This window comes from Leptonotus elevatus, chromosome 5 (assembly GCF_054856555.1).
Source record: "Leptonotus elevatus isolate MCC_2025b chromosome 5, RoL_Lele_1.0, whole genome shotgun sequence".
Classification (NCBI taxonomy): domain Eukaryota; kingdom Metazoa; phylum Chordata; class Actinopteri; order Syngnathiformes; family Syngnathidae; genus Leptonotus; species Leptonotus elevatus.
This window is the reverse complement of record NC_141243.1, coordinates 25,133,854-25,156,215: the sequence shown is the minus strand read 5'-3', so window position 1 is coordinate 25,156,215 and position 22,362 is coordinate 25,133,854. Positions and strand designations below refer to the sequence as shown.

Here is a 22,362-nt window from a genome sequence, read left to right as displayed (position 1 = left end):
TCTGCCATGCTTATCCTCAGTAGTGTTGTGGGTGAGTGGAACCTAACCCGGCTGACACTGGGAAAGAGGCAGAGTATATCTTGAACTGGTTACCTGCCTTTCAACAAATAAAATCCAGCAACACTTGATTTGTTCAAATTTCCTCAGTAATCTGCGATTGGCTGGTGAGTCTAGCAACCCGTCCAGAGTGTGCCCTGCCCTGAAAGAATTTAATCAGGATTTTGACTGGGCACATCCAGAACATGAATCTTGTTGTTCTTCAGACATTCCTTGGTTGCATTGCTGGAATGCTTTGGATTATTGTCATGTTGCATGATCCATCGTCTACTAGGCTGTAACTTCACAAAGAACGGCTTCAGGTTATGATCCAGGATTTTACAATACTCCTCTGAGTTGTCCAGGTCCTGAGGATGAAAAGCCAGCCCAGAACTTAACATTCTCACCACCCTGCGTCACTGTAGGGAAAAGGTTCTTTTGCTGGTATGCAGTGTTGACTTTTCACCAAACATGACTCTTTTAGTTGTGACCAAACAGTTCCATTTTGGACTCATCTGTTCACAGAAGGGACTTCCAAACATACAGTTCTTCCGGCAAGGGCTTCAAAGGTTATTTCCTCAGCAGAGGACTCATTTCACTTCTGAGGCCTTTTTAATCCTTCGACCTGCATACTTTCAAAAGTATCTTCCATCCGTATTACTTTTGCGGCCAATTCCTCATCAGAGTCTTGTTCTTCTTCTGTATCTTTACCCTCGAAGACTTCTAGTTTCATGGTCTTGAGCTGAGTCCCGGGCGGGCGCAGACGGTGCAGTTGGCCTGACTGGGTTTGGTCTGATGTGTGCGGTTTGAGGAGTTCTGTGTGGTAGGTGGGGGCTACACCGTGCAGACAGTGATGGGTGTGAAGGAGAATTTTGTATTCGATGCGGAAATGTATGGGAAGCCAGTGCAAAGTGCGTAGGATGGGGGTGATGTGCTCATATTTTTGCACTCTCATCAGGATCTGGACAACGCTGTTTTGTACATATTGAAGCCTTTGTAGGCTTTTGCCAGGGATCCCGATGCGCATTACAGTAGTCCAACCTGGAGGAGACAAAGGCATGGACAAGTCTCCCAGCAGCAGAACGGGAGAGAGATAGTCGAAGTTTGGCAATATTGCGGAGGTGAAAGAAGGACGTTTTGTAAACGTTAATGTAAAATATTGGGATATGTATCGCCTTGAAGATTATATATTGGGATACATATGTACCGCGATACTTATTGTATCGTGACCCCTGTATCGTGAACGTATACCACCGTGTCAACTAAAGGCATATAAATCAATGGAGGCAATCAACCAGCTATGTTGTGGGATGGGGGCGCGAAGTGCAAAGCACAACCATGGCAAAGGTACGTCCTAGCTAACTTAGCTTATATGCACTTAAGGAAACTACAGTTGTGCTCATTAAAATACCCTGGCATGTTTTTGCATGTGTGTGCGCTATTTTACAGACGATATGTATGATAACAGAAATGCCCTTTTTTCACTCGTGCTAAGTGGTTGTGTGAAGCCATTTATTGTAACGCGGGGTGGGGGGCATTGTTCCCTCTAATTTTTCATGTATCTGGGCATACACACAAGCTCCCTGAGCAAACTGAGGACTACTGTGAGCAACATCAGATATGCACGCTTTATTTTTAAATAAGTAATTTGGTCCACTTAAAAAAAAGATGTACCAATCCCCTGTCCCATCTTGAGTCTTCATACAGTTTCGACAGCTTTTAAATGACTTTTATACTGAACGTGACGCTTGAGATAGTCCAGCTTCCATTCAATCCACATTTTTCCCTCTGAAAACTCACTTGCTACTTTGGCATCGCTGCATGTTTTGCAGAGTAGACCTTTCTCACTTGAAAAAGAAAAAATCTCACCCAATTTCATCGCTTTTTCTTCAATTTGCACATACTCCGACAACCATTCCATCTTAAAAGAACTGCATTTCTTTTTTACTGTGCCTTGGTGAGTGGATGTGTCGCTGCCTGTTCGTTTCGCCATGATGCGGGGTTTGTATTAGCATCTATTAACCTGCTAGCTAACCTGCACGGCGCATATAGGCAGGGCCCAGACGCAAGCACCGTCAATGCCATGATTGGCTTCGTACCGTAAGTGAACCGTATCGTATCATTGGCTGGACACCTGTCACTCACTGAGTGAGAAACAAAAAAACAATATTATTGGGCGAATTAATTAGATTAGATTAAGTCTAATATTAGATATTAATTAATACGTTATGTTGATGTTGTTTATGCGCTGGATAGATTTTCTTGTGCGCTGAGAATGTGCGAGCAGTGCGCGATTGCGCACGCGCGCAGCTTAGAGGGAACATTGGTGGGGGGTACTGTTTACTAGCATGCAGGCGCTAGACTGGACAGGAACAGACAATATGCACAATCTAAACATGCTTAGTAAAAGACCAAACATTAAAAGGAAAACTAATTAACTTGCGATGAAGTGATCTGAGCAGACGTTTGGAGTATTTTGTGGGTTCATCCTTTCTGTTGACATTGGCTTACCACACTCACTGATCACTGATTTAGTGAAATCACCTTCATGTACTCGGATCTTTGGAGCGGAATAGAATCCCAATTTACATGTACCCAACACGAAACAACCATTTTGGTTATAAAAAGGAACAGTTGTTTGTTGACATTTACAAGAGCACATCGTACCAACTGCTAGGAAAGCCAAACAATATGGTGGACGCATGACATGACATCACACGGGAACTATCTATTGCCTGTATGTAAACGTAGTCTGTATCAGTCTGGATCTAGGTTTGATGACTCCATTACAATATGTTATATTACATCACAGACATGATTATGGTGTGGGTTCGACCCATCCGACGCCAATCAGGCCAAGTGTCCTTTTTTTCTGAAATCAAAATATGGTCACCCTACACTCGAAAAGCTGTGCAAACTTTCATTTATAGCAGTTTTGTTTTGTTAACTAAGTGTTAACATTTAGTACATACCTTTGCATGTGAAGTACTGAAGTATGTCCTTGCCTGGGACATCTCTAGATTGTAAAAAGCTCTCCAAGCCATCATGCATGCTCCTGCCAGTACGCTTAATTCATGACCCGTAAATTGAAGTATTTCGTTCCCCTCCAAAAATAACATTGCATGCTTTTGCAAGAATTACTTTTGTTGCAAAATAACGCAAGAGAACATTTTAAAACTTATTGGGTTATAACACAAAAATATCGCAATAAAATGCAATAGATTTGCAATATAACGCAATAGTATTGCGATATAACACAATAATATTGGGTTATATTGCAATCTTAAATATTTTCGTCATGTCCCCTGGCAGGACAAGAAAGCATAGGCTAGGATAGGAAAATAAATAATCTGGGCAAAAACGACAATCCGAAGAATCCACTTGCTGTCGCTTAGAAATAACATCACAGTTGCTCAGGGCCAATCATGGCGCACCTGGGCCATGATTAATTGTTCCTTGAGCACTGAGGAACCGTGATGTCATTTTCAGTTGATAGCTTGAGATGGAGAAAAACAGGTGGATTTTGGTGCTTAATTCATATTCCACGAACACAATACTAATCAGAATACCTTAGGCTTGTGAGGTCACAGAATATCGTATTGTAAAGAAAATGTTGGGGTTGATTTTCACAGCCAATCAAAGAAGTGACTAATTGTCACCGACAGCCGATGACAACATTGACATGACACGTTTGTCGTTTTTTTTTTTTTTTTTGCAAAAAATATATCTTTATTTCAGCATTGCAATGGGAATGTACTGTATTACGGCATCATCATTGTCGTCGTAAGTCATCATGAGTACGTATTGTTTCATTGTTCGTAAAATAGTTTTGTGTTGTTCATTGATCTTGCTCTCTCAATATATTATGCATGTTTAAATGTTTTTGTCCTGTTTTAAAAACTTGCTTAAAAACCCTAAATAAAAAATCCATAATTGCTATAATAACATATGTGTATTATTCTATATCACGGATTTGATTTATTGCAACCCCCACGATAGAGTTTAACTGTAGTTTATGTTAACCCTTTTTGTCCTTAAGCAACACACAGATAACCCAAACTGCCCCCTTTATGTGTTTGCTGTGATGGGTCAAATTCTGAGGTCAACATTTGTGTACATGACAAAAAAAATTTTTTTAATTATTCTTATTCTTGAAATGCATTGGGGAATGTTATTATTTATTTATTTGTTTATTTTTACAAACCTAAGAAATTCTTCACCAAATAAACCCCCCCCGCTGATAAGCATTCAATATACATTTTACATGAAAAACGAAAGCGGGGGGGTTAATCAGGGAAAAAGAGGGGAAAATAAATAATATAAATATTTATTTTTATTTATTCTATTCCATTTTATTTATTTATTTATTTTTAAATATGAGAGTATGCGAATCTGCAGGTGCATAACTGTATGTGGGGGTCGACTACACTCTTGGCCACACCCCCACCCCCGCACACACACACACACACACATGCACACGCACGCACGCACACACAAAACATGCTAAAAAATCCCTTTGCATTTATCAGAACCCAAGCAGTGGGCGATCCCTGCTCCAGAGTGTAATGTTGCCATTCATGGCATTGGCATGTTCACTGACATGAGATATTTACTTTCGAGAGATGTATTAAAGATTTTAAGAAAGAACATGGCTTTTGCAGGGGAACCATGACGCGCCTGAGAAAAACTGTTATAAAAACGAGCTTTAGTTTATCCCCACAAAAAATTGGCGGTACTTGATTTGATTTTTGTTACAATACATTACTGGTAATTATTGGTTCACTCTTGACCCGCCCTTGTTTGTATTACTAGCTCCTCATGCTTACAGACAGTGCACTACTTTGCTCCGCCCTTTGACCTTACGTCATGACTGAAGTTATTTAGTCCCACCTGCGAATTTCCTTGTCAGTATCAAAAACTTTTTCGAGGAAGAGTATGTGGCTGGTCCCCGTCTGCTGGACTATAATTACATTCACCGAAGAATGAACAGACTCCCGATTGTAAGTTTCATTAGCACTTTCTTTTGAGGAGCAGCACATCGCCAGTTTTACAATTTTACAGTTTTATGGAGCTTTCCCCACGCGCGTCGAAAATGCATAGTGTATTGTACCGTCACCGTGTACTCTTCATTTGAACGAAGGGGATAAATACGGGGATTTAAATTTTGTTATTCGTAACCTGTAGTTGTGATACTGGAGGCGTTGGGAATAAGGAGTACAGAATACCGGTAGGTCCCCCCCAACCAACCCCACAGAGTTTACTTGCAGATTGTCTGTGGGAGTTTCCAGTGAGTTTGTTAACGCCTGGATGCCAAGACTTGCGAAATTCCACGCTGCTTTGTCATTTAATTTCCCCTAATGACAATTAACGTTTTTCAAAAGTTAGTAATGGATAGGGTATGGGTAGTAATGGAATACATGTACCAGTGTTATATATTCACAAAAAAGCAATTTTCTCCTGCTAGTTACAGAAAAACACAGGCCTACATATGATTATTTCGCAGGATTATAATTTACACGCTGACCGCTAATCATACTGTTTGGAACGTACCCACAGATGGACAAATTTTTCTGAAATAACATTACAAAGAAATTTTTGAGTTGGTGTCATTGTCCTGCACAGTGGACCTAGTTACTAACATGAATTCCACCATCCGTATAAATCACCCACGCATTTAATATTTAAATATAATTATAATGATAAAAATGGCTAAACTTGTGACTTAGATAAAAGTGTCTTTCCATCGCGACCGATCTGTTTCAGAAGGTGTGACTTATGGGTTGTCAATAATTTGTCATTTGCTCACTGGTACACACTTACGGCCTTGCAAAACTTCAAACTAGTCATATTTAGTGTTATGTTATCTCAGGCAATAAAAGGATCTAGAAGATATTGCTGAATGCAAGGATTGAACAGATTCTGTTGTAAACTGTTGCTTGAATTAGTCACTGTAACTCAGCCTAATACATTTATTGTCATCCGTCATCAGTCATTTCTTCCGCTCATCGCCTGATTTTACAGTGAAGTAAATATTTAACATTGTGGGAATATTCGACACATTATCTACCGACCCTGGCTAGCCTGCACGGTAAGCGGCCGATTGTGAGACTCCCGCTGGAGGCAGTGATGGTCCAGAAGCCTTGAGCTGAGCACAAGGCATTTTTCCAGGCCACTTAAAGCAGGCGGGGTAACTAGGAACAGCTCCAGAGTTAGAAGGGGAGCCTGTGTAAAAGCAGGCCGGACAAAGAGCACCTCCTTGGGCTTGCTACAGTGAAGCCTTGGGCCGCGCCCATAATAGTCATAAAAATATATATTTTTAACATTTACAAAATATGGTGGGCGGCTCTTGGATGGTTATTTTTTAATGTACACAGTATTTTTTTTTTTTTTTTGCATCATATGGGCTTTTTGCACAAATACACTACTTCCTGAACTCAGTACCACTCCTTTATTTCCTGTCATTAATGATTGGACAAACCTCAGTAACCTCGATGACAATGGCCAGACACACCTGGAAATAATTTGTCCAATTATGAAAGAGGAATTGAAGGAGTGGTATTGAGTTTAGGAAGTAGTGGATTTGTGCAAAGAGCCCATTGTTAATAGTGACATCTAATTTTGATCTCAGGCATATGTACTGTAACTATGAAAAGAAACTGTCAGAAAGCGCTGATATTTTTGGTCAAATTTTAATTTATTCGGGGGTGTTGGAAGTTGACAAGATTTGACAATTTAAGGAATGGCAGCTGCAGCTAAAATTCTGTCATTATAAACATAATGAATTACTTTTTTGTTTTGTGAATGTAGTACAATGCTGAACTAATATTAATTATAAATGTTTTACCTTCTTAGAAGTTTATATTTTGAAAGCTGGCTGCTATATCACATAGCTTGCAGTGGGAATCACAGAGCAAATCATGGCATGTTATTATTGAGTGGGGTTACTTTGTGTCATGATACAATTTGAAAAACAAATTGAGGGGAAGTCAAATGCTTACAAAACAGACTCTAAATTACCCACAAGTGTATTTTTGAGTGACACAGCTCGTTGATTCATTTTTATACCAGAAATGTCGATACTATCAGCCATCTTTCTGTTGTAATTTTAATTTATATATTAGACACTGAATGAATACTAAACATTACAGGGAGGTAACTATACCGATTTCATTGGTTGACCAGGTACTCTCTTTCCCCCCATAGGTCATTATTGTTTTGATTTGGTATTTTGCACCCACTGGCACATTTCCTCGGACTGGCCTTGACTTGCAAAGCATCAGGACCCGGCGGGAAGCCATCTGCGGAGATGAAGAGTACCGGAACGGCAACATCTGCTGCTTAAAATGCCCAGCTGGTAAGGCAAATGCAGGATCAACTGTGTTTAGCCCACTGACAATGTTGTGTATTTGTGACACACACAAAAAAGAAGTCCTTCACATAAGCACAAAAATGGTGCTTGGTGAAGATTGGTCAAGGGACAAATTGACTTTGATGCTCAATTAAATGTTTGACTGCTTTGTGCTTGTTTCAGGTACCTATTTGAAGTCTGCCTGCACTACGTCGGGTCAAAAGGGGCAGTGTGAGGAATGTGCAGCTGAAACATACATAGATCATGCCAATCACTTCAACCACTGTTTCACATGCACCAAGTGTCGGGCAGGTACTTTATCTTAGTGAACTTGCATTATTGAAAGGAATGACTGGGAAAGGTGTGAAGGACAAAACATTCAAGATTTTCCAACAGATGTCAGAATAAATTCCATAATCCAAGGCCTTTTTTTTCCCCTTTTCATTTTGTTGTAGATCAGGAGATTATCCGGCCTTGTAACATCACACAAAATAGAGAATGTCGGTGCAAAGAAGGACAATTCTGTGCACCTGAACAAGCGTGCGAGATGTGCAAAAAGTGTTCAAGGTCACAGTGTACATTTTCTTCATTCATGACAGATCAGTCATTTGTATTTGCTTCAACTGTTGTTTGCCTGCCTTTAAATTAGGTGTGAGAAAAATGAAAAGGCTGTTCGGAACTGCACCGCTACCTCAAACACGGAATGCAAGAAAATCCCAATGCAGTCCGATTCAGGCTCAGGTAAAGTGAAAACTAATAGTTTGGATTCTACATATCTGTTTCAGTCTTGTCATTATTTTGTTAGCATGATACACATATTAACTCATTCACTCCCAGCTATTTTCACTGAAGCAACCCCCTTCGCTCCCGGCTGTTTTACCGGATTTTGACTGATTTTGCAAGGTCCACAGAAAATGGTGTGTTCTATTTCTATAAAAACATGAAACATACCAAAAGAAAGATTAGAGTCTCTTCTTTCATCAGGAAAAAAAGTATATTTCGATCTGTTTCTGTTTTGCAGAAATTAGCATTAGAATATAGCTAAGTTTTAACATTATTCACAAACCTGTTGAAAACACTGGCAAAAGAGCGTATTGCAACATGGCACTGGCTGATCTCTTATACGCTGCTGCCACCTGCTGGCCGTTTTTTGTAACGACTACCCTTGCTTTAAGTGACCTATTCATGTCAGAAGCTGCATCAAAGCCTTATGTATGCTTTATCATAAAAAACTTATAAATGTATAAAGTATTTAAAAAAAATATTTATAAGTTTCTGGGTTCAAATGAGTTAAGATGATCTTAATATATGTTCAAATGGATATCATATATATACTATGGTGCTTATGTGGTTCTCTGACCTCCCCTCCAACCAGCAAACACTGCCTTCATTGTCCCAGTTGTGCTCATTGCCTTAGGGTTGATGATTGGGCTGATTTGGTGGTGTAAGACGAAAGTGGCAACGGGTAGGTATAACCAACAAAACTTGAACATTTCTTATCCAAATTTTTTTCTGATTTTGGATAATTAATCTTGGTGCTTGCATCTTCTCCTTAGAAACTCTAGGAATTGAGCTGAAAGCTGAGGTGAGTTTCATGTTAACATTACTTGAAGAATAATTGTACAAGGGCGTATTAGGCCCACGAATATATATATATATTAAAAAAAAATCTGGGTTGGTGGGAGGTGGTAATATTCCGAGAAAAAAACTCGCAAATTTGCCACTTTATAAATTCGAAAATTTGCCACTTTAGAAAGTTGTGAGAAAAAAACAAATACACGTAGCATAGCTATAATCTGTGAGGATTTATGGACTATATGCCACGGAGGAGACGGGACTTCTGACTTCCGGGTTTTCACCCATCAACTTTGTTTCCGTTTCCGGTTTGCTACGTGTGGGCCGCGTCCCAGTACTAACGCTTTCACCTTTGTGCCCCTCGGTTGCGCATTCCCGTCGACGGATGCGAGTGTATAGTCTCTGTTTCGGTGTCCGAAGCATTTCAGATAGCCGAGACGCCCTCTCGCCGATGTGCGGGGAGCACGCGGTTGGGGGGGCGCAGGGGTGAGGGTGCGAGTGTTGGAACGCGCCGAGCAGTGCCCGGAAACGGCGCTGATGTGTAAAACCCGGAAGTCCGTGGCACCCCATTGGTGGTTAAGGGGGGACGCCGTTTATAAAATAAAAAGGCATGATGGAGACGGCTTCATTCTTAATTTAAACTTAACTCGTCATACACAGCAGCTAGAGCGACAACACTTCCTGATCCCCTATCAGCTGACTAACACTAACCAATCAGATAGTAGCATACTTGAGGTAAATGTAAGTGAACGGAGAGCAGCAAATTTGACACATCAACTTTGCTACTTGTACAAAAAAATAACAAAATGTATGAATGTGTAAATAATTCTGTGAACATAAATGTACAAATAAATATATATTTTAACAAATTAACTTAATTGCTTGATCCTCAGGATGTGGACCTTCGCAAAGCGAGGCTTCTTTGTCGCTGGCCTCAGAGCGAATGTTTAACATCATATGATTCCTCTCTGCTGAAGCAACTACTATCTCCTTATTTGGAAACCAGACCGAAAAGTATTGGCACAAACATCCGAGTACTATGCTATGTGTATTTCTTGTAAGTCCTTGAGTTGTTTTCTCGCAAATCTGCCACTTTATAAAGTCGCAAATTAACAAGTTTTTTTTGTCTCGCAAATTAAATTTGAGAGTTTTTTTGCCTATTAATATTGCCCACCCCCCACCCCCCCTAATAATATATAATTATATGTGGCCCTAATACGTCGTCACATACTTGAGTAAGGAGGAATGCTTAAAAACTATTTTACACAAGTTACGTTAAATGTTTTCTTAATCTACGGCAGCACATGCAGGAGGGGAAGAATGAACAAACCCAAAGGCCGGGATGCTCCAGTCTGATCTTTTCTCAACCACGGGTGAGAGTTCAAAGCTCATCCGCTATTGAGGATGAGTGTCAAGCGCTGTGTGAAAGCCGCAACAGCTCTGCCAGTAACTCCCAACAAAATCTAACCAGCCTGCCCCCTGACCCCTCTGCCCCCTCTGCCCATGGAGTCTATCTGGTCGCCAGTCCACCCGATTTGAGGGTGAGCGCAGCAAACTCAGGCCTGCTTCCTTTATGCTTCTTGCCGTCTCACTCTGCCTTTCACCTTTTTATGCCTTCTTGTTCTTCACATTTTGCTCAGGCTTCTATGAAATCTTAAAGCTTTCATTTCAATGTTGTGTTTTTAAAGTTTAAAAAGGTAACTTTTCTTCAATTTAAAGTGCTTGACATTGAAGTAATGTGGAATGTGAAACCGTATATCCTATCCATCTTCTCTACCGCTTCTTCTCATTAGGGTTGTCGACCCTGGTGAGAGGTTGGGTACACCGTAAAATGTGAAAACCTATTTCAGTATTTGAGTAATGATGAAGAATAACCATGTTGTCTATAAACGGCCAAGATTCTTCACACACTGGCAAAATATTCAGTTCAAAGGGAAAACATATATTTACAGTGCAATTTGTGTCAACCACTTACACACACACAGATAAAAAAAAATCAAAAGACCTCAGAGGAGACGACAAAAACTTGGACAGATACCATGTAGTGCTCAACTCTATATGAGTCAAAGCCATGATTATGTGTTTCTATAGTTTATTAATGAAGGTTTTAGTCCGGTGAAACGTGTGTTGACAAAATTATTATTCTTTTTGTAGTTTTCGTTGATGAAATTAACACAATGTGGCAAAACAAATATGAAAACAGATTTCATTGGGACAGTACAATTGTGCATACTCCTTTTGCAATAAAAACATATTGTAATCTTTGAAATGTAGTTGTCTAGAATGGCAAAAAAAGATTGAAAACTCTCAAATGTTTTTGATATAATCACACACTGATTTTTCCCTCTTCCACATTCAGCCAAAATATGACCATTCATCAACCCCAATTTTTTTATTTTTTGTGATTTGCAACAGGAATTGCACTATGACAAAGTGCTTGTTTTGTCATTGGCGAACTCTTGTCCATTAGCCCTTCAATGATTTAGTTAAATGAGCTTTTTCAATTTATTTGGCAGAAAGTTGCTGTTATCTCATGCAGAAAACCATATTGAATGAAGTATTTAATAGTATAGCAATTTGATCTGTGTCACCAAGTATTATACTGTACATTATTTCAGGTGGTTTTAATTCAGCTCAACTAGCTTTTTAAACTAAAATCATTATTTTATTTGACGAACATCCGTGCTTATTGATTGATTGAATACTTGAATATAATCACACACTGATTTTTCCCTCTTCCACATTCAGCCAAAATATGACCATTCATCAACCCCAATTTTTTAATTTTTTGTTTTTTTAACCTTCATTGCTGTTTACACATTTGTCTCCAATTGTGTTGATAAGAGTTATTAGTGTTGCCGGGAAACTGATGAGTCATTGGCACCTGCCAAATAACAAAGCAAGAGCGTTTCAATCACCACAGCAAACTTTTCTTTTTCAACCTGCTTGGCGAACAATTGCTTTCAATATTTTAAATGGACGCTATGTAATGTGTATATATGATGTATTTGGAAATTCAATGCATTATGTGTTGTTATTCAGGAGGAGGAGCCTTTTCCAGAGCTGAGTCCTGTAAATGGTAAGTCTTAAATAATTTCTGTTATTTATAAGTATGAATAATGTTAAGAATGCTGTTGACTTGATTGGTTGTACGGGCCTAACCTTGCATATTGTGCCTACGATTTGGCACAGATTCAGTGATCCTTCTTATATCTAAATTCAATGCTTTCCATTTAAAACAAAACAAATTTCCAAATTGCGATCTATCATTCGGTCTTAGCATTTGAGTGTTTGTGGAAGAAATTGTGAAGTGACATTAGTTATCAAGAAAAGTAGAAAACGTTTGGAAAATGTCTCAAATAGCTCTTAAATTAAACTCTTATGAAATGTTTGTGTTATTTATATATCAGTCCAAACAAATGTACCTTTTAGTTGTACTAGGCATTTAAAATGAACATGAAACAAGTGTGGTCTCTTAATTTTACCATGGCTGTATAATCCCAGCAATTTGTGAGTCCTTTAATCTGTTTATTCTCATTACTGCTCTTTTCTCATAAATGTATAATTGCAATAAGTTTTTAAAAATCCTACCAATTCGTTTCGCCGTCATCTTCCTGTTACAGATGCCCGAAGAACAACTTCACCAATGTAGTAGTGTAGCCTGGGTGATGCTAGCATCGAGTGTCAGACCCAATGGGTCGACCGCAGCTTACCTTCCACAGCTGGGGCCTGCAGGTGGTCGTCACTAACGCTCGTGATGCGGGCCTGTTGCTTGTCACTTTCTGCTTTGCTCTCGCAAACTTTTACTAGCTATTTTTAATTTTTTTGTAACTAGCTCTTCCCGCTAGCCACTCTTGTTAGCTGCTCTGGCTAATTCCGGCTCACTCTGTCTTTTGGTGTCGCTCGCTGGGCATCACGGCTGCCAAGTAGTCGTCGTCGTCGTCGCTCGCCAAGGTGCTCGTTAGCTCACGCAAAATAAAAATTGGTGGTAGGCTTGCGAAATGTGTTTGCTCTGAGCCACCGTAGTGTGCGTGCTTCTTTTTTTTCTTTTTTTCTTTTTTGAGAGCGCTTAGGCTCATTGTTCATTCGGTAATTTTACCGATTCAACATGTCATCATCATTGCTCTCTCTGTATTTTTATTTTTATTTTGTATGCGTGTGTGTGTGTACTCACCGGCCCACCACAACCCAGCCCCAGCCGCCCCCAAATCCCCAGTTGTGGGGTGCATTAAAATTGGAGGGGAGTTGTAGGGCGAAGACGGTGTCTACAACCCCCCCTCCCCCTCCAAATTCGGGACTTTCTTCGCAAACTTAATGCAAATCCAGCAAACGTAAAGCCAAGTGTTAGTATTCAGAATAAGAAAGTAAGCAATTTGTGGAGTGAAGTTAAGATACCTGAATGGAACCATTGTACTTTGTTTACAGGTGAAGAGTCTCTCAGGAAGTGCTTCCAATACTTTGAGGAAGTAGATATCGACTACTACAAGAGATTCTTCCGTCAACTTGACCTGAGCAGCAATGTGATCAAAAGCAAAGACCAACTTCAATATGAGGACAGGATTCACGAATTGCTGAACATTTGGTTTGAGAAAGAGGGCAAAGACGCAAGCTTAAATGACCTGCTGAAAGCTTTACTGAAGTTTGATCAAAGACGTACAGCTGAGATGATCAAGGAGAAAGCACTGGAAAATGGTCATTATGTTTTTGAGAAGTAAATCTAACTTATTTGCAGAAAGTTTGTGGTTAATCTGCATACTTCTAGGTTTCGTTGGTGATTTAATCACACTGAGTAATAGAACAAATATGCTTAAGGGAGAGAGGGAAGCATTTCAGCTGCAACTTGAATTCAAATGTCTGTTTGAAAGCATTTCAATCAACTATCACAAGTGTTTTGTTCAAGTGTTATGTTCTCTGTAGTGTCGGTGACATTACTGACCATGTTCCTTATTTTGGTGGATGAGCAAAAGTGTGGACATATGGACACTGGTTTGTTGAGTTCTTACTGGATCAGGATGATTTATGCTAAAGAGTAAGATGATTTACGTGCTTACTTGCATTTTTTTGTGGTTTTACAGCGCTTATATCTTAACTCGTGCTTGACCTGCAAAAATGTAGCGCATTAAAATGTGCTGCTCATTTGTCTCCTGTAAAACGGTGGCTTTTGTTACTGTTGGTGATTGACAGTTAATGTAATAAACTGCACTATGGCTGTTTCACTGAGATGGCTGTCTGTTACTCCAGCCACCCTATATATCTATTTATGAAATCATTTTGTGTGAAATGGTCTAAATGGAATCCCGTTAGCAAACAATGTGTCTTGCCTTTTGGGTTGCGCGCTACTGCATCCAAAATGTTTCTCATTTTAACTTATTTTGTGTTTGAAGTACATATTCATATTACTAAACTAATGAAGGAGGGAAGCTTCTCAATGGACACTTTGAATGCTAGTATGAAGCTGTATCATGTAACTTGAATCAAGGCCCATTACTGACAGTGTTATTGCCTTTAACATGCTTAAAATGCTTCATGTTTGAGATTTTTGTTTTGTTTTTTAGGGTGGGAGGGACTGTCAGTTTTAAGGTTAAAATGTCAGGTTATGTGATGCTGCTATATACATGTATCTGTGAGGTTTGTATAAATTACAAGTTAATTAGGCCAGTGATTATGTTTGTGCAAACTCTAGACTATCAGTGTTGCAGTCATTTTAAAATATCTTTGAAATTGATATTTGTCAACATTGGATTGTACGTATTCCATATTTGTAACTCTGCTGGTTTCTGTTTGGGAGCTGTTGTACAATAAAAAAAATATATATATTTCATACATTTAAGTTATGCACCGTTTTGTTACTTCTTGTTACAAATACTTGCTCAAGGCTTACCCAACACGACTACTTGTAGAGAGGTTTACTCAAACTTGACTTATATCGTCATGTGGATAGTTGAGCTTTGCTGCCACTGTTTTTTGTTTAGTTTTTTCTTCTGTAGTTTACAAACTGATGCTGATATACTGTGAACATTCATTAACAGGCTGTGGCTTAAATATGAGTGCACCTTTGGACGTGTGACTCAACCAGGGAAGGGCATGTTGTGTCCTGTTAATCTACTCATGCGTCATTCCCTGTTTAGTGGTTCGACGAGTCTTCAGGTATTTCCCTTGATGAAAGCTTTATTTGTTTACGTGCTTAATTATTTGACCTGTGTTGAGGGAGGAGAAGCTCTTTCCGTTCCAAAAAAAATAAATATGTGTGTGGGAATTATGCGGAGGTTTCAAGTAAGCCAAACCTGATTTAAAAAATAACAATTTTGTTGTCCGTCAGGTTGTTCAAATTAGGCCCTATCACACTGTAACACACAAATCAATTCACTCATCACTCACTCCAATAGCAGAAGGATTGCACACACAACCACAGACAGACTTAACTTCAGTTATAGTCGTCATATTTTCTAGTTTATCTGGTTTTGCTCTTGCATCACATGATGAGGTTGATGGAATTTATTATGCATTCCTTCCTTATATGGCGCAACTAAGAAGAGGACCTCTGGCTGTCCTCCAAGCTCAATCTTATTTTATTTGTCCAAAATGTTAAAAGTTAGTTATTCACTCATTGTTTGGTTGACGCAGTGGCTCCAACTGACATGCTGCTGCTTTACTTTCTGACATGTGGCAGTATTATCATAGACGGTAGGGTATGTTTCTTCCTTGAGCTGCCTGTCATCTTATTGTGGTCGAGGCCTTTGTGCTTCCCAGTGATCCTCAGAGTTGTTGGGGGCTTTATGCCCCAGGTAGGGTCACAGGGCCAACCGGTCCTTGGTGAGGGACCAAACAAAGCGCATCTCAAAGTCCCACATAAAGAAAACATATTTTGAACATGTTTTCCCTCACCTGAATTCTGATCACCTTTCTGGAGCCAGAAGAGACAACATGGCTCCCACTTCCTATGGGTCCTCTACTTGTGAGAGGGGCCAAGGGAGTTCACTCACACACAAGATGACAGCCACCTTGGCTTTCCGATCCCTGGCTACAGAATCTGGTTCGAGGGACATAGAATGTCACCTCTGTCACATTTAGGAGTTCTTCGTCTTGGTGGTGCGCAGGCAAAAACGTAGATCATTGTGCATGGTGTGCGTGCGAGTATGTGCGCTCGAATAAATGCTTTTTTTTTCTTCTTCCAGTTTTGTTGGAGTTTGGGCTGTGCTCAAAACCGGCCGCTAGTTGTTTTTTCCAGTTTCCATCCCAATTCTGTCGTACCCTAGCTAACACACTACATGTCCGTGGGGACGAACATGTCATCATGGCTCAGTTTCAGAAAACAGATGACGAGCCATGATTGGTTGTTACCTGAGGCCTGAACAACTGTGATGTCATTATCAGTTGATAGCAAGTGTCAAAATGGCCACTCCCTGAAAAAAAAAAAGATGGATTTTGAGGCTTAAGTCATTCCACAAATGCAATATTAATCACTTGTGAAGGTGCATGGGACATATTTTTGTAAAGAATGTTTTTGGTTTGACTTCCCCTTTAAATTGGAGGGAAGAAAACTGAAGGATAAAATCTAATTTGAGAAGTAAAAGGACATCCTAAAAGTAAACGATATTATTTGCATTTTTTTGTTTATTTTTATTTTGCTATCATGTCATTTCTCTACCTGACTTTATTTGCGAAACATATTTCTCGTTTAACCTAACCACATACCGGTACGTTTTGGTGCCGATTGATCGCCATTTTGAAACAATAAGCTATGGACAAATTGCGTCGGGTTCCTCCACTGACTCCCAGCCACCGACATTCCTCTCACCTAAACACGGGTGGGGGAGGTGGGGCGTGTTTATATTACAGAGCTGTATTATCGTTATAAAAGAAAAGAAAAGAAAACAACAAAACACAAAGACAGTTTTTTGAGAGAAAAATGGACCATTCTGGAAAATTATTTCCTTTCAGAGGATGACGTCGGCATGTAGCCTACCAAGGTTATTCAAATTCGGTAACGACTTAAACGTTTGTCACCTGACTTTCCACAGTTAAAACTCTTCCAGGATCTACGAACCACCAGGTAGCGCTCTCGGATCAGGTGACACAAACTGATAGGAAATCATTCCCAAGAGTCTTTGCGCGACCAATGAGGAAGTGACAAAATTGTTTTACTGCGTGGTAAATACAGCTGTCAAGGCGCTTGTCACGGCAAGCTAGGCAGCTTCAAGTTTGGATTTATAGTTTAAGAGGATTTTCTTTAATGAGCATTGCTTGTACAATACTTGGATATTAGTAATTTATGTGCGATTTTTCGGACGACTTCGAATGTTTTCTGTGTACAAGTATTAGTTTACAAATTTCTAACCCACGGTCTACGATACTGATGAAGGTAAATGCTTGATTTGCATCACATTGCATTTTGACTTGACATATGACATATTTTAAATAGTTTTGGAATTTGTGTAATTGATTTGAATATATTTGGCAAGTTTGTTTACCCCCGCCCCTTTTGTGCCGTATTATTTAGGTAGTGGATGGATAGATGCATCAGGTTGGCGCTTTATCCACAGACTCTTCACTTACATCTGATTTTTTCCCACTTCACCACTTAAGTACAGCCCAGCGTGAAACTGGAACTACACTACACGGAAAACACGAAGTGAGAGCAAACTATATAGCAGGTGTACGGTGAAACGTTAACCAGAGATCATGAGTGCAGGAAATGATTCATTTGTTAAGTTGTGCATACTAGTTGGTTTGATCACTGTTTCAAAGCTGCTATTGACAAGGTAAGAATCATTCATGAATAAACGTCCATCAAATAGCAATGGCGGATTTGTTAAATAATAGTCAAAAGTGAAGGAACGTCATAGTTGATCTTGACTAAGTTTTACATTTTTATTTTTTTGTTGATGTTCATATTTGACGAGCTAATTTGTTAAATGTTACAATGTTAAATAAAAGGAGTCTCTGAGGATATTAGTTTCTGTCATTTTAATCCCATTTGAAAAAACTTTTAACTGTTTGTAATTAAATGGACAAACGTTTAGTATTTAGACTCCAAGGCATAACCCACAGAGTTAATCTCTACAACTAATCTACTAGATTGTGCAATGTGTCTGTGGTGAATTTTTCACAATTATATTCCCGTTTTGTCTCAGTGTTCGAGTGTCCCCAGGATGAAGTCCATTATCTGCTTCTACATATGGTACTTTCTGTGCTTGGGCTTGGGTCTGGCCTGCGTGGTGTGTGTGTGTTTGTGGAACAGCCAGTGGCGTGGCGGTTTCGCCTGGGACGGCACTTCCCGTCAGTTCAACTGGCATCCGGTCCTGATGGTAACTGGTATGCTGGTGCTCTATGGCAATGGTGAGGATGTTTTTCTGCTTACAAACTGAGGGCATAGTAGTGTCTCATTTCTACTTCTCAACTCTCATCTTCACTCGGACAGATAATTTAATCCTGCCTGAGAGCTGAGACATCTCATTAATGCATGTATCAGTATCCTTAATTTGGCAAGCATTCACGGCTATCCAGAGCATCATAAACATGCTCAACGGGTGACACGTCTAGTGAGTGTGCTGGCCATGCAAGAACTGGGATGTTTTCAGCTTACAGGACTAGTATACAGATCTTTGCAGCATGGGGCCGAGCATTATCATGCTGCAACATGAGGATGGCCGTGGATGAATGTGACAACTGATAACGAACGCTATGTCGCTATGTGAAGGAGATATGTTGCGCTGCGTGAGGCTAATGGTGGGTGCACCAGATAGTGACTGCTTCTCTGAACCCCCCGGGCATCCCAAATTGTGAACAATATCTGAAAGAAATATGCTTTTTTTTTTGCATACATAGGAAAATGTCATCTAAAACATAACTGTTGTCTTCATAATTATTTTCAGTAAAGGGATAGACGGGTAGACAGACAGACAGACAGACAAAATCTTCCACAATCCATTATGGGTGTTAGAAAAAATCTATCCGGCAATATATCGCGATATTACAGCGCGCAATTCTCGAATCGATTCAATATGCGGCCGAATCGATTTTTAAACATAATTTTTTTATGGGAATTTTCAACAAAACGTCTTACTTAGGGTTAGGATTCACACATTAAGCATGGAAGAATGTTATATTAATAGACCATTAAGCCTTAATATTTTACTTCAGTGCTGTTCAAACATGAAACAGACTGCAACCTGTTTGTTAAATGCAGTGGCTCAGTTATAAGCCTGAATTTTCACATAAATAAATAAATTTTCATACAAATCTTACAGCGTACAAGTTTATTGATTAGTATTTTCCAAATTTGAGTAAAAAAAAAAAAATTGCAATAATCAATTTATAGATTCGTATCGGGATTAATCGGTATCGAATCGAATTGTGACCTATAAATCGTGATAAGAATCGAATCGCCAGGTACTAGGCAATTCAAACCCCTACAATCCATTCTATGACCCTGGTTGACTATAATTTTCACAAAACATTTCCCCCCAAAACTGAAGTAGTATTCGTTTGTTACATGTTGTAATGGTTGTTACATGAACACCAAACACTGATCACTCAAGTACCAAATTATTTTAAAATGTATTATTTTTACATTTGCACAACTTCACTACCTACATGCAAAGGTGTTCAGTTTAAAAAACTGGCACATTCCAGACCAATTACGAGGAGAAAATTACCTGTGAACAGATGGAAACAAAATATGTAATGCCTACAGCTTATATGCGCACCTTTCAAATTCGGATAAATCATGCTCAAGGATACACTATAAAATTAGATAACTAGCATAAAAAGATGTATCCATCTACTTTTAATGTACAGTCGGTTCCAATAAACTGGACACCACCCTCAATGTGTAAACTACTTAGTTGTTGCGGAATAAACAAAAACGTTTTTTAAACCTTATTGTACTAAGTGAAACAGCTGAACTTCTGGTTTTAGTTTCTAAAATGTTTTTTATTTATCGTCGCAGGTATCTCGTCGACTCTTAATGAAACAACCATAGCAGCATTTTTTCTGCCGGCAAGTCGTCACATTATGGACAGCGTGGAACTCGACCCAACAGTGCTGTGTTGTAATTTCCTTGTAATTTGCATCTTTCACATAACCCTCTTGCCCTACTCCATGTGTAACTGCTCAACCCTCCACTCTCTGCTACCTTTAAGAGAACAAAAAAAAAGTGGCTGCTCTCTCATTAACTTGAAAAAAGAGGTTTGTTTACTCAATTCTGCAAGCAGCCAATGATAGAAAAGCTCAATATGGGTGATAGTTTTAGCGGTTATTAAAACCTAAATTTTTTTAGAACCTCCGTAAGCCATCAAACCGGTAATCGGCCCGTACCCATAATTTGTAACAACTGTTTTTGAAAGTGATACATTTTAAGGGTATATAAAGGGCCCCTTTTACATGGGGTGTCAAACTGGGAGGAGTTGCGGTGGCTATTATTCATAGCTCAAAATACATTCACTCACAAACAACAGCACACAGTAAGGTTGCTTATTTTATCTCTGCATTATATATGCAATATTGGAAACAGTCAAACGTGGTGCTTGATATAGCCTGGGGCAGACATCATTTCTGAGAACAACCCTCATTCAATAATATCATAGTTATGTGCTTTTGAAGCTGTGGTTGCAATAATGACAGGCAATGGACATGTATGGTGATTTCTTTACAACAACATAAAATGCTCTTCTCTGCAGGAGCTGTGTTGTATCGAGTGCCTCTGACTTGGGGAGAGAACAAACTTCCTTGGAAGCTGCTGCATGCTGCGCTGATGCTACTGGCGCTAATACTTTCCGTTATTGGACTTTGTGCTGTTTTTGACAATCACAATGCCTCAAACATCCCCAATTTATACTCTTTGCACAGCTGGATTGGACTCATCACTGCAGTTCTTTTTGCCACCCAGGTACAACTTCATGTACAGAAGCATGACATGTACTTTTTCTTTTGAACGTATTCATGTTAAAAATGACTGAAGTCTAAATATCATTGTTGCCCAATGAATGGACTACCTACAAATGTATTTTTTTTGTTCTACTTGAGAAAGAACAAAACATGTGTGCTCTTTATGGAACTGTGACATTATGTTCCTTTCTTAACTCTATATGTGAATGTGAATGAATCCAGTGGGCTGCAGGGATGTCTGTTTTCCTTTTACCCTGGTCCCCCGGTTCATTGCGAGCACTCCTGAAACCTCAACATGTCTGGATGGGAGGGGGTTTAATGACACTTGGCATTGCGGCCTGTATCTCTGGAATTAACGAAAAACTCTTCTTTGTCCTGTAAGTACTTTTGCCTTTTTGTTGCCCTAATGATTACCTAGAGATGATTGTTATAATGATTTTAATTTCCAACCCCTTTAATAGGAAAGGCAGTACCAATGGGTCTCAGCCATATTCTCAACTTCCCGCTGAGGCCTTGCTGGGAAATTCATTAGGAGTCTTGATTATAGCATTTGGGTTAGTTGTCCTCAAAATTTTGTCCACTCGTGAGTGGCAGAGGCCAGAAAGCCAGCCTGTCGATGTGACCTACACGGTGAGCTCTACATCACACAAGTGACAGACAGGTTTATTTTTTATTTTTATGTGTGTGATTAGTATCAGTGGAAACGTGTTCTACCATATCTTCACAGCCATTGCTTCAAGAAGAAAATCAATAAAGGAAGTTTTTGTCCATCGTCAAAGCCAGATCAGAGAATTCAAGATGACATTTTCAATCAGGGTTCTGTTCTTGAATATACAAACAAGCAACTCCAGTTTTTCCACCCGGAGGTAAACAATTTGTGTATTTAAATGATAATGAGTGGGTGTATTGTTTATGGATTATCCCTATTGTGTGATTAATAAAAGTTATCTTTAATATTTCAAGTTTGTGCTTTTATTTACTTTTTGTGACAGTGAGGCTCATTATCTCAAAACAATATTTGTTTTTCCTTTCACGGACGGCAAAATTACACATCCAGGCACATTTTGCCTTAGTGGGGTTTTGCATCCCATTACAGTACTATTAAATACCCTAGCCTTACACATGGTGGCAGCAAAGTATAGTTTGGTTATATCAAACGCTTCATAATGAAGGGTGATGTAGTTCGTCAAACCTCATCCAGTTCGTTTACCGTATCGAGTAGTAGTGTAGACGCATTGCACTTTCTTCTTGTTTCCGTCAATGAACGACGTCATACGGAGCCTTTACATATGTATGACTGATGCCATCTGTTGGATTAACCATATTTTGCTGCAGGCAGTACAGCTGTTGTAAACTATTTCAGTCCGGTTTACTGCGACATGGAAATTTTCGATTCCCGACGGCATTTGAATGCAGCATTGCTGCGTTCACTGAGTGGACTCTCGTTGGATCATTTGTCTCCGTGCTTGTTTCCACGTCTCGGACCATCTCCAGTGATGTCATTGTAAAGGTGG

The 22,362-nt window shown here is 39.5% G+C and overlaps 3 protein-coding genes across 7 annotated transcripts in view; all 3 read left to right on the top strand.

Annotated features, from left to right (window-relative positions):
• Window positions 1-4,894: 4,894 nt before the first annotated feature.
• On the top strand, window positions 4,895-14,789 carry hdr (hematopoietic death receptor). 2 transcript variants are annotated; one of them, XM_086075199.1, is made up of 10 exons: window positions 4,895-5,036; window positions 7,240-7,390; window positions 7,568-7,696; window positions 7,840-7,951; window positions 8,034-8,125; window positions 8,760-8,849; window positions 8,941-8,969; window positions 10,261-10,332; window positions 12,002-12,038; window positions 13,385-14,789. In XM_086075199.1, the coding sequence occupies exons 1-10, from the start codon at window positions 5,019-5,021 to the stop codon at window positions 13,672-13,674; spliced, it is 1,020 nt and encodes a 339-aa protein (XP_085931325.1). In that variant the 5' UTR covers window positions 4,895-5,018; the 3' UTR covers window positions 13,675-14,789. The 2 variants fall into 2 exon arrangements, with proteins under 2 accessions (XP_085931325.1, XP_085931324.1); XM_086075198.1 differs by having other exon boundaries at window positions 10,261-10,500.
• Window positions 14,790-17,062: 2,273 nt separating this feature from the next.
• Window positions 17,063-22,281, top strand: cyb561a3a (cytochrome b561 family, member A3a). 3 transcript variants are annotated; one of them, XR_015094783.1, is made up of 8 exons: window positions 17,065-17,321; window positions 17,460-17,591; window positions 18,094-18,298; window positions 20,641-20,849; window positions 21,071-21,225; window positions 21,310-21,478; window positions 21,576-21,714; window positions 22,184-22,281. XR_015094783.1 is itself a non-coding variant. In XM_086075201.1 (7 exons), the coding sequence occupies exons 3-7, from the start codon at window positions 18,112-18,114 to the stop codon at window positions 21,600-21,602; spliced, it is 747 nt and encodes a 248-aa protein (XP_085931327.1). In that variant the 5' UTR covers window positions 17,063-17,321; window positions 17,460-17,721; window positions 18,094-18,111; the 3' UTR covers window positions 21,603-21,810. The 3 variants fall into 3 exon arrangements, 2 of the variants coding, with proteins under 2 accessions (XP_085931327.1, XP_085931326.1); XM_086075201.1 differs by lacking the exon at window positions 22,184-22,281 and having other exon boundaries at window positions 17,063-17,321; window positions 17,460-17,721; window positions 21,576-21,810; XM_086075200.1 differs by lacking the exon at window positions 22,184-22,281 and having other exon boundaries at window positions 21,576-21,810.
• Window positions 22,211-22,362, top strand: part of loxl2b (lysyl oxidase-like 2b) — a 48,240-nt gene continuing 48,088 nt past the window's right edge. Inside the window, exon 1 of one of the 2 annotated variants that reach the window (XM_086075197.1) lies at window positions 22,211-22,358. The gene's annotated coding sequence lies outside the window, so the exon portion shown is untranslated. The remainder of the gene's footprint in view (window positions 22,359-22,362) is intronic. The other variant, XM_086075195.1, reaches the window with a different exon arrangement.

Excerpts from the sequence above, each read along its gene's own strand:
- hdr (XM_086075198.1), top strand. Across the intron at positions 7,391-7,567 it reads CTGCTTAAAATGCCCAGCTG|GTACCTATTTGAAGTCTGCC; the intron begins GTAAGGCAAATG and ends TGCTTGTTTCAG. Across the intron at positions 12,039-13,384 it reads AGAGCTGAGTCCTGTAAATG|GTGAAGAGTCTCTCAGGAAG; the intron begins GTAAGTCTTAAA and ends CTTTGTTTACAG.
- cyb561a3a (XM_086075200.1), top strand. The coding sequence starts at position 17,475 with ATGCATCAGGTTGGCGCTTTATCCACAGACTCTTCACTTACATCTGAT. Across the intron at positions 17,592-18,093 it reads CACTACACGGAAAACACGAA|TGTTCGAGTGTCCCCAGGAT; the intron begins GTGAGAGCAAAC and ends GTTTTGTCTCAG. Across the intron at positions 21,226-21,309 it reads GAAAAACTCTTCTTTGTCCT|GAAAGGCAGTACCAATGGGT; the intron begins GTAAGTACTTTT and ends CCCCTTTAATAG.